The following is a 16,389-nucleotide window of genomic DNA, read 5'->3' on the forward strand; positions in this document are numbered from 1 at the left end:
AAAACAATAAATAAAGTGTATTCTATTATTTTTTATGCTCAAAATTATGAATCTTTATTTAAAATCCAGTCCGAGAATGAAGACACGACTCCGCCCCGGGAATTTTGACTTCTCGATTTTTGCACCTTTGTCGCTTTTACTCTATACCGGTTGAACAAAGCAATGTAGACCAAAAATGCCTATATAAATTTTGTAGCCAAGGGTTTACTCTTTACATTGGTATACTATATTTCACTAAAATGATTTATTTTGTTGTTAAAAATCGACACCAAAAAAAGGGCCGACTTCGCCCCGGTCTTCTTCTATTGTATTATACTCTAAAGATATACAGCATGATAATTTTCTATATTTTAATGTAGAAAAACAATGAATTTATAAAATATTGTAACGTATAATGTGTTTAAACATACGATACGTTACAAAAATTACTAGAACACTGTTAAACTCGCTTCCTTTTAAAGCATACATAATTTTGTATATATTAAATAATTGTGCAATAAATAGAAATAAAAAGACAGAGTAAAAAAGAAAAATATTAAATTTATAATTTATATACTTTTTATAAATACATAATTTATATGCCCTCTATATATCTCTCTATAAAAATAATTTTTGTGATAATATTTCTATAATTCATAAATTTTTTATAATAAAAACAAGTTTATTATAAATATGCAAACTTATATATCTATAAATATTACGTTCCTTTCCAATATGACTATCGTAATAATTTTAAAAATTTTTACAATAAATCACGTTTTTTATTATGTTAATCAAGTAAATAATTATATAATTATTTATTTATAAATTATTTCACGTACATATGTATATGTACCTATATGCTCATTTAGATTAGATCAGTAAATTAAATTTTGAAAAAATGTACACTTGCGTCATGTGACTGATTTTCTATAATATTGCGAAACAGTTTTGCGAAAATATTTTTTCTTTTTGCAAATATTATTTGTACGGACAATAACTACTTCACGATGAGTCGCGAAGATGAAGAGTTTGTAGAGCAGATAAACCCAGTCGCAACAAAAGAATTTAACCCATTCCGTGTGTTATTGATGACGTTGAATTTCTCGTTCAAGCTGTTTTATATTTTGGCTAAAAATAGAATTATTACGTCATTTTAGTAGTAAAGTTCTTTAAGTAGTAAATTACTGAAAGAAAATGTTCAAACAAGAATTTTAATTTTTTTACTCTACAAGGCACTTCGTTAAGCTTTAACGTTAAGTTGTAAGAATGTTCAACTTTTATAATCTTATAAATGTGTATATGAGACATGCGCGATATTGAAATATGTAAAAAGTAAATGTGTATAAACACAACATGATCACACTAGCGGCCCACGTGGTCCGAGTGCTAAGCTGTGTATATGTGACGGAGTAAGGAACGTTTCAAGTCGACAGAAGGCCAAAGTCTTATTCTCACGTGGTCGCGTTTAATCTACGCAGCGGTCAATTTGTTGGGCTGCTAGCAACGAGGGGGACCTGGAGTACTGTCTGAAAGGGAACAAGGCGCGGTCGCCAGCCGCCAGCCGCCAGGGCGCAAGGGACAGAGATGGTCGGAGAAAAATCCTCCCTACGTGGAGGGGATAACAGACTTAGATACTGCCTGTTGATTCACAGTGCTCGTCAGTAATAAACGCGTCGTATGGCGAACCGGATCACAGAAAGACGCGCGTGCAGTGTCAGAGTTCTTAAGTTCAACGTATGCCATCATCTTTCTCTCTTATATCTAGAATTAATGCCAACGTCGTTGAAAGAAGACGCTGTAACTTCGGCAGCTTATTGAATAGTAAGTTTCTGCATTAAGAGATATAGGTCTTAAAGAAAAACATCTCGGTTTTGAAATCGCTGTACAATAATGTGTTAATGTAGTGTAATTATAAAATAGATATTTCAACAAAAATTGCATAGATCGTAATTAAGTAATATTATTTATTTGCATATTTTTGTTTACGTTACTGTAGCATACAAACGTTATTGGAAAACTAATTTACATCAAGAAGTAAGTACGCGATCAGAAATATAATTTGGAATTATATATAATTAGCGATTTACATTAAAAACATTAACATTAATTTCATAAAGATTTATTTATTGAGAGTACAGACAGCTACACATTAATTGAAATGTTTTGAACTTTGCTTAGATCTGAACAGTATATAAGAGTACATATAATCGTCAGTTAGAGGTTAACAAACATTGGAAATAGTGACTGCGTTTTGCCGAACCTCTGCTTAGCTAAGCGCAAAGTAGCAATTAAGTATAATTGGTTGGATCCAAAGGTAAGAACCAATCACATTCAATTGCCACTTTGCGCTTTGCTAAGCAGAGGTTCGGCAAATGCAGCCAGTGACTCACGACGGTTAATTTTCAAAATAGCCAATTTCTATTCGTTTTCTGAAAAGTTAACCGTCGGTTAGAGGTTAACAGACGTTCGCGTTGGGAATAGTGATCCTAACATGCATATTTTATTTACATAGCGTTCCATTATTTAGATAACGGAAAGCTAATATATCAAAAGATGAGCGATTAGGAATATAATTTGGATTCATATATAAATTGCGATTCATAGAAATATTAACGTTCTTGCAAAACTAATATGTGATGTAAGTATTAACATGAAAAAATAAATTATGAGATAACCTTGCGTGATTATACACGCAACATTTAAAAAAAAATGATACAGTGCGATAAGACTTGCGTATTGCAAGTATAATATATTTGTTATAATTTCTCTTCTTAATAATTAATTGGTTATATCGCTGGTATACACATCAAAACTATAATTTTGCAATTTTATCTACAGTTAATACATATTACTCACACAATTAGATATTACATTTTGAGATAAGAATATTCAAGTCATTACAAAGTAATAATCAAACAAAAATAATTTTGTGATTTACAATAGTTTTTTTTACTTAAAACTTAATGCGTTATCATACGTAGATATTGCCACAATTTAATAATTTGTTTAATAATACGTACTGAGTTATTAATTATTTTCTGAATTGTATAAATCATATCTAATACCGCTGTGAATAGATCATTACACGATTCAATCGAAATTGATTTGAAACAAAGAAAGTCAGTCTGTAATTTTCCATTGAGTATTTTTCCGTAGATTTCTTGATAAGCTATAAGTAGCTTAATAAGCTTAATATGACGTGTTAATAAGCTTAATAAGCTTTATGTCAAATTAGTTTATTGTATACTGTTATAATAAATAATAGAAATAACTTACCAGCACGCAATGTTACGCGTTACTGAAATCAATGATAAACAACTTTTTTATATGATTACGCATAACGTGATTAAATGTATTTTTTGTTCGCTAATAACATCTCATATCTAATTTACATTTAAAATGACAAAATAAATTTTCTATATCACGATTTAGCTTCTTGTATTGATTATAATTCCTTTACGCTCGCAGGCTTACGCGGATTTCGATTTATTCTGCAATTATTGTTAATTACAAGTGCTCAATGACGATGACGTAAAAGCTTTACTATTATATAAAAGGATCAATGCGTAAATAGAGAATAAATCGTATTCAATATTCCATAGGCTCACTAATGACGAATGTGTTATGTATACTAGGTACTGAGTACAATGTGGAATCAAAGTTCCATGTAAATAAGCGTTCAATACATTCTTTTGATATTCATACTGAGAATGTCTAATCAAATATTTATCTCTTATTTGCAAATACAAATCTTCTTCTTCTCTCTTTCTCTACACTGAGAGAATGAATATTCTTGATTTGAAAATATCTTTAATTTTAACGTGGAAATCTTGAGGTGAGAGATTATATTGCGTTAAAGGAAAACTTGGTTGAATAAAATCGTTATATAGTTCAACTAAGAAAAAAAAATCATGAAATAAAACGTCGAAATTCTTATAAGAAGATTATAGTGATCTTGCTTATATAAGAAACAATCTATATCTTCTTATAAAAATTACAACTTTTTATTTTAACTTTTCTTTCTTAGTTGAACTATATATAATTAATAGGATAATAATAATACTGAACTGGCTGCACTAGTTCAGAGTTTATCTTTTTTCTTTCAATGTGGAGTAAAAAATATAAACTCTGAACTAGTGCAGCCAGTTCAATAACAGAAAACAGACCCATAGACTTCATTCAAATTCAACCAAGTTTTCTTCAAGCAAGTTTAACGCAAAATAATCTCTAATTTCAAGATTTCCACGTTGAAACTAAAGATATTTTCAAATTAAGAATATTTTTTCTCTCTGTGTAGCAATTTTTTTTAAATATAGTTCATACAGAGAGAGCTCTAGTTTTTTTTGTTGGAACAGTAAATTAACATACTTAAATTGATAATCGATTTAACTTTTCGATGCTAATAAGTATCTCACTTTAATCACTGTAAATAATTTATTGCGAAAAAGTAATTATAAATCTCGAATCTATAGTACACTTTTTTCGTCTGAAGCTGCGTTGGACAACGGTCGTTTCATTCGGCGTTATATTTTGTCTTCTTGCTCCGTTCTTTCAAAGTCTGTGTTGGGACGCTCACAAGCCTATCTGCCTATCTGGCATGCTAGTCGACACACATGTGAACCTGAACGTGTCTATTCGTGTCGACGACGCCTACGCATTCCTAGTCGACTCGAAAACTCTATTGGCTGAAAGAAACGCACTACGTACACGCAACAAGGCGCACCGTACATACGCGCACACTTACATATATGCGCGCGGCTACGACGTAAACTCGTCGTTGACTGGTGTAGATTAGATACGTTTTATCTTGCAGACTCTAAAGCGCGAAAGACTGACTAGAGACACGAAGGAGTGAGAGAAGGGATTAACGAAAAGGCCGTACGCTCGAGTTCAGAGTGCACATGCTGAAGAGAGGAGGATCGGTGCACGCGGAGATACAAGCGTCACTATGAGGCCGTGGATGAGCAAGTCGCTTAGCTTTGGAATTTTAGGGCTCTTTCTGGTGGCCCTCGGCAACTCCCTCTGCTTCCTATGGCCGACAATTTTTGATCAGATTCTTCGAAAAGTGAGTGGACGATGATTATTAAAATTAATTCGCGACAACATGTTTACGTATGCTTCAAATTATGGATCAAATTTAGATCAGTTTGAGGATCTGCTTTAACTACTGTCTTTTGATAAGTCGAACTCAAAACGGATTTGTGCGGATTTGTATAAGGAATATTGACATTTTAACAATCTAATCTTGCTTATCTCAGCGGCACGATACGTGGGCATCTTGTCCATATTATCGTCGAATCATAAATTTAATAAAAGAAACAGTTTTGAAAAACAGTCAGTTACAAAGTCATCCGATTATTCACACAAGATTAAGAAAATATTTGACTTAAAGACAGGAAAATAATTTAATAATTAACCCTCGAAAGCCACACCACAATCTCAGGGACTATTATTTATATTTTCTAGTGCGTATTTTTGGGTAATAATTTTTTTAAAATAAATTTTGAGATTACCATCATAATTCTCAAAATATTTCTCAAAAAATTTATGATTGATTGAAAAAAAAAAACATTACAATACGTTGATTTTTCTGAAACTGAGCAAAAAATGACTGGATTCCTCTAGACCCCAGTGTAGCTTACACGTATGCAAAAATAGTGTGACCTGCGAAGGTTAATGTAATTTTTGTATAAATATATTATAAAGTTATAATAAACAGCTTTATCATTTTAATTTTTTATTTTTCTCTTGTCCACTTTTAGTTCTGATATAAATTATTAATTGTTATTCCAAAAAAAGTATATATAAATTAGTTGATTGACTTAATTAATTGACTTAATTAATAAAAATAAACAAAAAAATCTTAATCATGTATAAGAAGCAAGATACTGTCATCCATAAACTAGATCGTTCGTTTTAATTTCATATATATCGCAGTCTATATATAGATAGCCTCGTCTTCTTTGGCTTCTTTATCATCGGTCCACCCGATAAATATTCTAGGGCGGGACAAAGAGGGAGAAATGAACTTGTTCGGAATCTTTATTACACGGATATATATAATTGCAATACAATTCAGATACGCGCGCGCGAGAACGATTACCCCCCAAAATTTCCTTTATCTTAACGTAGCCGTTGAAAACGGTTACGGCAAAACGGTCCTCGTCCGAAAATCTATGTAAACCAATCGTTAGTCATCACATTAGAAGCTGTTATTCTCACACGTAAACATAAATACATAAATTATAAATGGTACATTCATAAGAACGAAATAATATTGACCGATTGTTCATACGTTCAAGCCGCGCCAGCGGCGTTCAATCAGCATCGAAATAAACATCTTCCGTCAGCTCCAGATTATTCGCTTACAATTAAATTCTAAACATGTATTCTTAGCGAAACGACGCCGGACTCGGCGAATGTGTTGTTCCTGATTAATCATACTTATCAAGTTTTTCTCAGAAAGGAAAGGAATAACATGCGCATCGCGTGTTTCTTATCCATAATCGCGGAAAATGAGAGCTGGCACGTCCGTATATTAAACGTCGCCAAACATGGTGCTGCATGCAGAGCATCTCGCGTTTGCGATAAATAAGATCACTCTCGTTGAACTGGTCCACATACTATGCATTTAGAGACTGGACACTTGTCTCGGCGCTAGTCCGGGGCCCGATTGGAAAAGTGGCCGATTGTCCCATTAATTGATGTCTCTCTGTGTCGCGGCACGTCGCGAACGGTTTCATTTCACGCCACCGCCGCCGGCAACATCATCGCGCGCAAATAATCTCGGTGTTGATAAAGGTAGAAGACACGTACATATACCCTCACCGTCGTCACGTCGTCTGTCTTTGTTTTCCCTACCGAACCATTCGCGTAACCGACGCGAAGATTAACAGCTGTCGCGGATAAATTATTCAAGATCGACCGCCAGCAAATCCAATTCTTATCACGTTTCTCATTACATTTTACAATTTATTAATAACTGACTAACTACAAATATATCATCTTTCAATCTTGTGTCGATAAATTGATATTAATAAGGTTTTGCATCACAAGTGAGTAATAAATTGAATTGTAAATTGTAGATACATAATTATATTACAATATGTATATGAATAATTTAGTATTTTTGGATTTTTTACGCCTGCAATTCAGGACACTGTATCAATGCAAATTGTTTTTTTTCTTGCATTATTGTGACCGCGCGGATAGTTACCGTATAATCTGTCAATTAACTGTTGCGTGCGTTCATCAACCGTAAAGCGCGATCTGAATAGCTACTTAAGTACCATTTTAAGAGAAAATTATTTTGCATTGTCGTCACCGCACTTGAACTGCAATCAGCGAAACATCATCAAACTATAAAGTGACATTTGCTGTCATCGGCCGTTGTTTTTTGTTTCTGTTAAATATTTCTTTCTATCCCCAGGAATTGGCGCTCTCACCGACTTCTAAGAGTTTCCAGGTATGGAAGGACACCAGCAACATATCACCAATATTTATGAAAATATATTTATTTAACTGGACTAATCCGGAGGAATTAAGGCTAAAGAAACCGCAATTCACTCAAGTTGGGCCTTACTACTTTAAGTAAGTAACCTTCACTCGAATGAACGATTTTGATTATAGCTCACAATTTCCAAAATCGCGGTCACAAAAAAAAGAGCGCATTTCCTTATACATCGACAAGGCCAAACTTAATTTCTTAAGCAAGACTCCACTGTTAACTTTCACTTTTATGTGTTAATTCGTTCAAAAGAAGATCAATATATTTAGATATCATTTATGAATATTATATGAGCCGATGACCGCGGAAATATAAAGTTACGAGATCGTGCGATCGACGCGCATGCCACTCCAGATAAGATGAAATTACAATAGTGTATAGTAATTAATATCGTCCTGTTAATGCGTCTTAATCAGATTCACTTTGGTTATAAACACAGCGTTGTAAAATTAATATTTTATAAATTACATATCTTCCAGCTGAAAAAGCAGCAAGTGAAAAACAAATGATTGTTAAACAAACATCTGAATTTTCAACAGAATTGATTGATCTTAAAACGAAATAACTATTTTTCAAAATATTTATTATGTAAATCATAATTGTATTCAAAAAATTACACAATAATTACGTAATTTGTGATCTTGACAACTTTGCATGCAAAATTACAAGCTGCAATTACTGTTGAAATCGAAATGACATTCACATAAAAATGCAATCAGTAAAGTTAGAATTGATTAAAAAAACACTCTAATTATCATAATTGGTATGTTTTAATCAGTGTTATTAACAGTAAAAAAATGATCCGCAAGTAAAAAAAAATGCATCGAAATGTGACGTACTTCGCATGTATTAAAAATTAGATTATTCTAATCAGACTACAAAATTATAATGCAATAACGAATCCAATAATGACAATGAGGAAGAAATAGTTAACCTCGTTATACTGACATCTTAATGAACAAAAAAATACCGGTCCAATCATGCGACGCGACGCGTAGGCGAACTTGTATGAAGTAATTGACTAATTAATTACTTTCTTCTTGACCGTGATAATACGTGCCTTGGATGCGACTCTTCGATAAGTGCCGCTTCGCTTGTATCATGACCTTCGTTCGACTGGTTTACCTCAATATATTTTCACGCTAAAACCGGTAAACGCGCGAAACGCCAACATGCGTGGAAATGATCCGAGATATCCGTATTATCAGCAATTTGCATTTTGCAAGATTATACTTCACGAGCCATTTATTGTAAAAAAATGAAAAAAAAAACTGAGTATTAAAAGATAATGTGACTGCGATAATTCCTGTGAACTGTTTCTTCAATAACAGCAATAAATTAAAACAGATACTGTAATAAAAAAGTGGCAATCACAACAATTGGATCGAATTTTAAACATATAATTAAAACTCCAAATTTGTGCAATTTTCGTCGATCAATAAAGAGAAGTATGTGTGGTCAGCGAAATATAAAACCATGTACGTAATCTTTTGGAACAACGGTCGTCAATTAAATTCCACCAATTTTTTTTTGAAAGCGTATAACATTAAAAAAAGAACAGAATAAAACAGAATTCTCCTCTTTCAAATTCTTGTCCTAGAATCCGGCTTCCGTCCCTAATCTTGTATCGGTAATATAAAGATTGCACCTTTGACAATAAGAGAGCATTAGGTATGGTCATCATCATTACATGCGTACGTCCTGTTGCGTGGCAATTGCCCTGTTAATATTAATAAGCAAAATATGTAGGTCAGATGTCTAAGCCGCGGTTGAACAAACGACTTCAGAATTCGCGACACGTACCGACCAATGAAATATGTATCAATTAAAGTGATGCAGAAAATGCATATATTGTTCAACTTACATATGGAGGAGTAAAAGCCATAGTGGTGTAAGTCAAATTTTTTTTAAGATATTGACTCGTGTGCATAGATGCAATCCATACAATATATAAATTGCATCTATGCACACGAGTCAATATTTTAAATAAATTTCACTTATACCACTATAGCTTTTACCCCTCCATATAAAGAAGATTACTGGACGCTTACACTCAATTTGTTATTCATTAACATTATCTTCTAATTCATTTACGAACAATGCTCGGCAACTAGAAAAGAGATTTAGACTGCGCAAGAGTAAATAAAGACGGAAGAAATCGTTAATGCAATTATGAATTGCAGGGAAGTAAGGCAAAAGGACTACATCAAGTTTAATCATGAGAACAACACTGTCAGCTATAGGCAACGACGATTATGGTATTTCGATGAGAAGCAGAGCAATGGGAGTCTTAGCGACATCATTACCAATTTGGACGTCGTCATTGCGGTAAGCTGCTTTATTGCATCTTTTGTCGCGTGCTTAGTACAATAAATTGAATTCTTGATCTCAATTGTAGAAGCGATAAAAGAGATGAAAAAATAATCACGTATATCAGAGGGCATCAAGTATATGGTAATAAAGGAACAACTGTAAAGATGTATCCAAATGTTTCTTGCTTTTTTAAATTCCGTCTTGATTTAAAAATGGAAACACGATTGATTCAGGAAGATATAAAAATACTCGATATTATACATATATTATTTTCTTTTTGCAGTCAGGAGTGTACACAATTCGATACTGGGATCTCGAGTGGCAGAAATCACTGTCCTTCCTCTTGAGCAGTACCAGCCGACGGTATTACACTAGTAAAACAGTAGGTGAACTGCTGTTTACAGGCTACAGCGACAGCCTGCTCACCATGAGCAAAGTTATGCCGGTGAATGATGCTCCGCCTTTCGATCGTTTCGGCTGGTTTTACATGGTACGTTTTATAATAAGACAGAGTATCCTTTTTCTTCTCCTTAGCGATTTATTTTTAACCGTCAGAAAAGTAAAAAAAATAATATTACTGAATAATACATCATTCTACTTCTCTAAATATTTGAACACCAGAAACATCTCCCACTTTTGTGACCTTATAATAAATCGATCATGTTTTTTATAAGCGGTTTAAAATGCTGATATTAAAAGTAACATTTGGCATTGGGGATCGCTACGAGCGATGCAAAAGCTATTAATATCAAAATAGTGCGCGGAGAATTTGAGCTGCATGGTACTAGGCAATGGCGTTACAGTCGACGATAGAGTACTTGTAACATAACCAGGTTTAAATTGGTAATGAATGGAAGAGATCACATATAGGTCGCGCCGCGTAGCGAATAAAACGCACGAAGATACACTATATATATTATACCGATGTTACTGCTCTGCAAAAATTATAGATTAATACGAAAGGGCGTATCTCTAAACACTTTAAAAGTGGAGTAGCTACGATTACATTGTTGAAACAACTGGCTCTCGTAGAGATAATGATAACACGCATCGCTCACATGGGAAATAAATTAAATCGTTGCTTTATATCGATGCTAATAAAAAATATTAAAGAAAAACAGACAAAAACATAACTTTTCGTTGACAAGAATTAAGTTATCAATCCGCGATACAATACATAAACATGTTCTGATATAATTATTAAAAAGTTAAAATCGCTAGAAAATAATCGAAAAGAAGTGTACTATAATTTATTGTCATTTTGATTATGTAGAGGAACGGCAGCTACGACATGGACGGGCACTTAAATGTGGAAACGGGTGAGAATGACATCAGCCAGTTGGGAATCTTGAGAAAGTGGAACTATAGAGATACGTTGAAATTCTACAAGAGTCCTTGTAACGTTATTGAAGGCAGCGCGGGAGAATTTTGGCCACCCGGCAGAACGAAAGATGAGATTACTTTGTTCAGCGTAGACGTATGCCGGTTAGTCCAAAAATACTATCAAGTTTACAGAATAGAATAAATTATTATGCGCTTTCGTCTATTTACGCGCTCACGAATAACGAATCAAACGGTATTCAACGAGAGATCGAGATTTTACTTTTAGATAGCAATCCAGTTCTACTTTCATCGCCGTATAAATAATATCATAATCAGATTTTAGATAGCATCTTGTTTTTTCTAATAAACAGAATTACAGAATTTCACGAGACACATCACATATCAGTTGTTTAATTATCTTCAAATTGCCACGGCGCCGCGGCGCCAGAAACGACATAAAAATAATCCATTTAGTGCCACATACATATCATCAACTTCCTGTTATAATATTATTCCAATAATTTTTCCAAGCAGTGGTACAAAGTTTATCATATACTGAACTCTTGATCTTATTTCCGGTTCTTTTTTTTAATATTATTTTAGTCCATTAATCTACGAATACGAGGGAACGGTTTCTCATTTCGGCATCGAGGGTTATCGATATATCATCGATAAGAAGACTCTCGGTAACAACACGAGACGACGTTATCCTCACGAGCAGGCGAAATTTTTCGAGCCGACCACCACAACCGAGGACTTCTTCGCAGCCGAGCATTTGTCTGAGATGGGATTCAGCACGACCACCGAAAACGTGGCTTCCGACAACGGTCGCTCGTCCGAAAAGAGCTCGGACGAATACTCGGACGACGATCCGGATGTCATTAACTTGGGTCATTGCTTCTGCGGTGGCGAGTGCACGCCGTTGGGTCTAATAAACGTGTCCATGTGCCGTTTCGGTGCGCCGGTCTTCGTAAGTCTACCTCATTTCAACAAGGCTGATCCTGTGCTTCTCGACCAAGTCGAGGGACTGCAGCCCAACGAGAAGGATCACAGCTTCTCCATCACCCTCGAACCCGTGAGTGCCGATCTAGCAAAATCGTTTCTGGAGCGCGAACGAATAAAATTCGCCGCGATAGAAATAACGGCGCGGGTCAGTCAACCCGGCCCGTGCGTTACTGCCGAGATACTAATTTTACTATCGCCTTTCATCCGGCCTATCGAGCGCGGAGGATGTGGCACTGCCCGCGATAATACGCGCTATTGAGAAAGCAATCGCGTTGCGTTTATTCGCGTAGCTTCGTGTTGCACATTATAGCGCTTAGGCACTTGACAAATATAGGTGTTGTCGTACAAAGTACGCTTGATATTTCAGATGACGGGAATTCCTCTAGACGTATCGGCTAGATTCCAAATTAATGTTCTTATGCAGCCATCGGAGACTGTGTCGTAAGTACATGAAAGATTTCAAAAACTTGTTAAACTATAAAAAAAGAAAATACGTATAGCTATATACATATCTTCACAATGATCTTATCTACAATTGATTGCATAGCTAAAAAAAAAAAACATGTTTGCGCAGGGTGTTTAACGATGTGCCTAAGATCTACATGCCGATATTTTGGTTCGAGCTAAAGGTACAAGTTAACGAGGAGATGGCATCAAATTTAAGCCTGTTACTAGCATTTCCAATCGTGATGCTAAGTATAGGCATAATTATGATAACTATCGGATTATGCTTAATCGGTATCGTAACGTTCCTTTATTTCAAGAAGAAACGACATGTACCTCCAGCGGTACGTATACGATTAATAAAACTCTTCGAATTCTTTTCGCGGCTATAAAAGAGAAATATTTTTGTCGCAACTGCCTGAAACTGACACGCGCACAATTTTACAGGATACCGCGTCGGAAAAAGCAGTAGACGAATCGCCTGACAAGAAGACGGAAATGGTGTACATGGATAAGACGAGTACCAATGAAGACCCCAACGTCAGAGGCGATCGCCGTTTGTACGCGAAACTCTACTGAATGTCTCTCTACAGACAGAACTTCGTCTCTGGAATAAATGGTGTGAAGAAGTGTGCACACACAATTGTGGAGCAATTTTGAAACATAAAAAGATTGCGAAGACGTTAGTAAAGTAAATTTTTGTGCGTCTCAGTTTTACTGTAACGGGTGGGCGCACTAAAATTTCTAAAATATATGTATCTTAGTGAAATATGCACGTCGACAGAATGTTTTATGTGTGCATGGTCGTATGTATAGATTCACGTGAAATTTTTCTATATGCACACATATGTTAATGTATGATCTGCAAAAATCTAAATAACTGCAAAAAAACGCAAAAAAAAAACAAAAAATAAAAACAAGGTTATTTACGATAATATCAAATATTATCGTGCATGTACATACGGATTAGCATATCGTAAACGGTATTTTCTCATGTAAATGCATTTACGCAAAAAAATTATAACTTCAATCAATGTGTTAATATGTTCAATCAACATTAATAGGAATCGGTAATAATAGATTCCTAATAAATGTACAAATGATATGTAATTTTTTTTATTCGTTTAATTGAGATGTAAATCTTTCAGACATATGTGTATATATGTCTTTAATATTTTGAGTGAAACGTCTTAAAGCAAATATGAATAGAATAATTCTTCGAACAAAAAGAGATCTCAAAGAGTACAGAAAGTGAAAGTGATGTAAATTTGACGTCATATTGACCAATTTATGTCATTTTTTGGTCAATATGACGTCAAATTGACATCGTTTTGACTTTTCTGATCTACTTGAGATATTACGCATCGTATAAGTCGCGTATATTTCTTCGCAAAAAGGAAAAACTGAATATTTTTTTTTTTTTTAGATCTTATTCGCATTGCGAATAATAGACCACTCATCGTGATTGTTACATTCCTACGTAATAGATTGAATGATATTATCGTGTTTATAAAATATCAGTTTGGCATGTTAAGACTGACGAAATCGCGCGCGCGCCAATTGTGTAGTGAAGTTTTTAGTTATTTTCTTCTCTCGATTCAATAGACTATTTCTAAACACATACAATTAAAAGACGAAATTGCAAATCAGATTGCAAATTTTGGTTTAATTCGGCTGTTCTGCTAATTTATTGCAATATTGAGAAGCCGAAATTGCCTCGATCACGTACTGTAAATAAGTTATTCTGTAGACAATTATAAACTGTTGTATACTATCTGTGCCAAAATATACCATTAACGCCGTGATTGAATGCAAACAAACGGAAAGATGAAAGAAAAGGTACAAACAGATTTACAATGTTAAGCATGCGGTATTGCGATAAATCTGAATTTATGCTTTGCTCGAACATAGTAAAATGTGAATTGTATCTCTATTAAATTTAGATTTTTAGATATTAATATTTAAGGCGCACGATCTACACAATATATACAACGAATTACGTCAATATTTAAGTATATAGATGTACAAAAAAAAAATATATATATATATATAATACATAATATATATATATATATTATTGTAGATGTAATGTGCATAATACGCTATTCTTGTACCGCAGAATATCGGTGATGTGTTTTGATATAATTGTTATCGTGCGGATTCGCTATTCTATTTAGATAGGTATTTTAGACGTTGTGGTGCAACGCAACCCAGACAGCACGCATGTCCAAAAGCTTTGAGACGTCTTATGTCCCGATTTTGGACATGGTGCTGTCTGGGAATTTTTCGAGATAATGTTATTCGAGATTACGGCTTCCTCATATGAAGCACAGATATAGTGGAATGAATGTAAATGTAGTCTCGTCTGTAAAATTAGTAGAATCCACCGAATATGTTATATATTGTTAGCAATTTTTATAACTGTTACCATTGCGCAACATAAACCGCAGTCCAAAATTACGTATGTTATTATAATTGTTCTTCCTGCGATGCAAAATAAGTTATATGACAAAATTTGTGATATACTCGAAGTTACCTTATTTTGTATTTGTACAAACAAAAACAGCCGTTTATAAGTGCCAATTATGTTTAGGCTAAGCATTATATGTATCCAACCTAAGACTCGACACATTCGATGTTCTCAATATTAATGTAACTTTAAACAAATGCAGTCATGTGGAATGTGAAAGTATATTGTATATATGTTTCATGTCCAAATATATCGGCCGTGTTTCACACACTAGGCAATTTTATATTGTATTTTAATAAAAGGTCTATACTATTTTTAATATTTGTTAAATGATCGACTTCGTTTCATCGATCAACTTCGATTCATTGTGTTTTATACAGTGAAAGTAGATACACTGTTAAATATTAAATGATGAAATTTAAAACAATACTTGGAATTAAATAACATTTTGTTATTTTTAACTATCATGTGTGTGTCGAAATTTATTATTTTAACACAAAACAGTATTATTTTAACTCTCGGTTTAATTAAATCAACATTGTTTTAGTTAAATTAATTATAGTAGGAGAGACCGGAGCGGGAGTCATCACTATTATATATACAATCAGAAGAGAAGGATGAGAGCCGGGGCTCGAAATCGCAGCACTGCATATCGTCAGTACTTACAGTGAATATCGAAACACAGCCATGATGTCCACGTGACCAACGGTTGAACGGAGTTTACTGAGGTTATGTGCCATGTTGTGATTTTCATTAAGGCTATTCTACAAGGTAAACGTGTTTTCCTAACGGAGGTTAAAAGTGATATTTTTTTCTCTCGAATATTATTATTTATTATTTTCTCTCCAAATCTCGAGGTAAGTGATTCTAAAGAGGAACGCATGCTGAACACGAATCCAGTGAGGTTTTTTTCATTTTCGTTGATTTCTAATATTTCATGAGCGACCAAACTTGAAATCTGTGTCCGGCGCAAAGTCGTCACCAAGTCACCGGGGCAGACTCGTCGCTGTGACCACTTTACCCCGGTGGTTTCACTCTATTTTCCGTTGCAAATGCGTTGTTTTCTTTTCAATTGCAGGAAAATGGTACGCACATACCGTCGCAAAACGACTCCCGTCGACAAAGAGCAACTCAAGAAGGCTATTGTAGCGGTGAAAAAAGATAATTGTAAGATTATAGTAGCCGCAAAACAATTCGGAATCGCGAGATCTACCTTGGCCGACTGGCTGAAGAAGAATAATGGTGCAATAGCACACTTCGATGACGTGGCCGTATCACATCATGGAGGCTTATCGGTAAATAATGTAAATTAATTTTTAAACGCATGCACTCTGCTCCGCGAAAT

At 34.3% G+C, this 16,389-nt stretch overlaps 1 protein-coding gene across 2 annotated transcripts; it reads left to right on the forward strand.

The window, feature by feature from the left end:
* The first annotated feature begins 1,442 nt into the window (after positions 1-1,442).
* Positions 1,443-15,334, forward strand: LOC112454011 (protein croquemort-like). 2 transcript variants are annotated; one of them, XM_025015147.1, is made up of 11 exons: positions 1,443-1,803; positions 1,979-2,016; positions 4,796-5,047; positions 7,412-7,572; positions 9,673-9,817; positions 10,086-10,292; positions 11,076-11,287; positions 11,729-12,200; positions 12,498-12,571; positions 12,705-12,918; positions 13,022-15,334. In XM_025015147.1, exons 3-11 carry the CDS (start codon positions 4,931-4,933, stop codon positions 13,151-13,153), a joined length of 1,734 nt encoding a protein of 577 aa, XP_024870915.1. In that variant the 5' UTR covers positions 1,443-1,803; positions 1,979-2,016; positions 4,796-4,930; the 3' UTR covers positions 13,154-15,334. The 2 variants fall into 2 exon arrangements, with proteins under 2 accessions (XP_024870915.1, XP_024870914.1); XM_025015146.1 differs by lacking the exon at positions 1,979-2,016.
* The last annotated feature ends 1,055 nt before the right edge of the window (positions 15,335-16,389 follow it).

Source organism: Temnothorax curvispinosus, unplaced genomic scaffold, assembly GCF_003070985.1.
Source record: "Temnothorax curvispinosus isolate PA1 unplaced genomic scaffold, ASM307098v1 QBEX01004775.1, whole genome shotgun sequence".
Classification (NCBI taxonomy): domain Eukaryota; kingdom Metazoa; phylum Arthropoda; class Insecta; order Hymenoptera; family Formicidae; genus Temnothorax; species Temnothorax curvispinosus.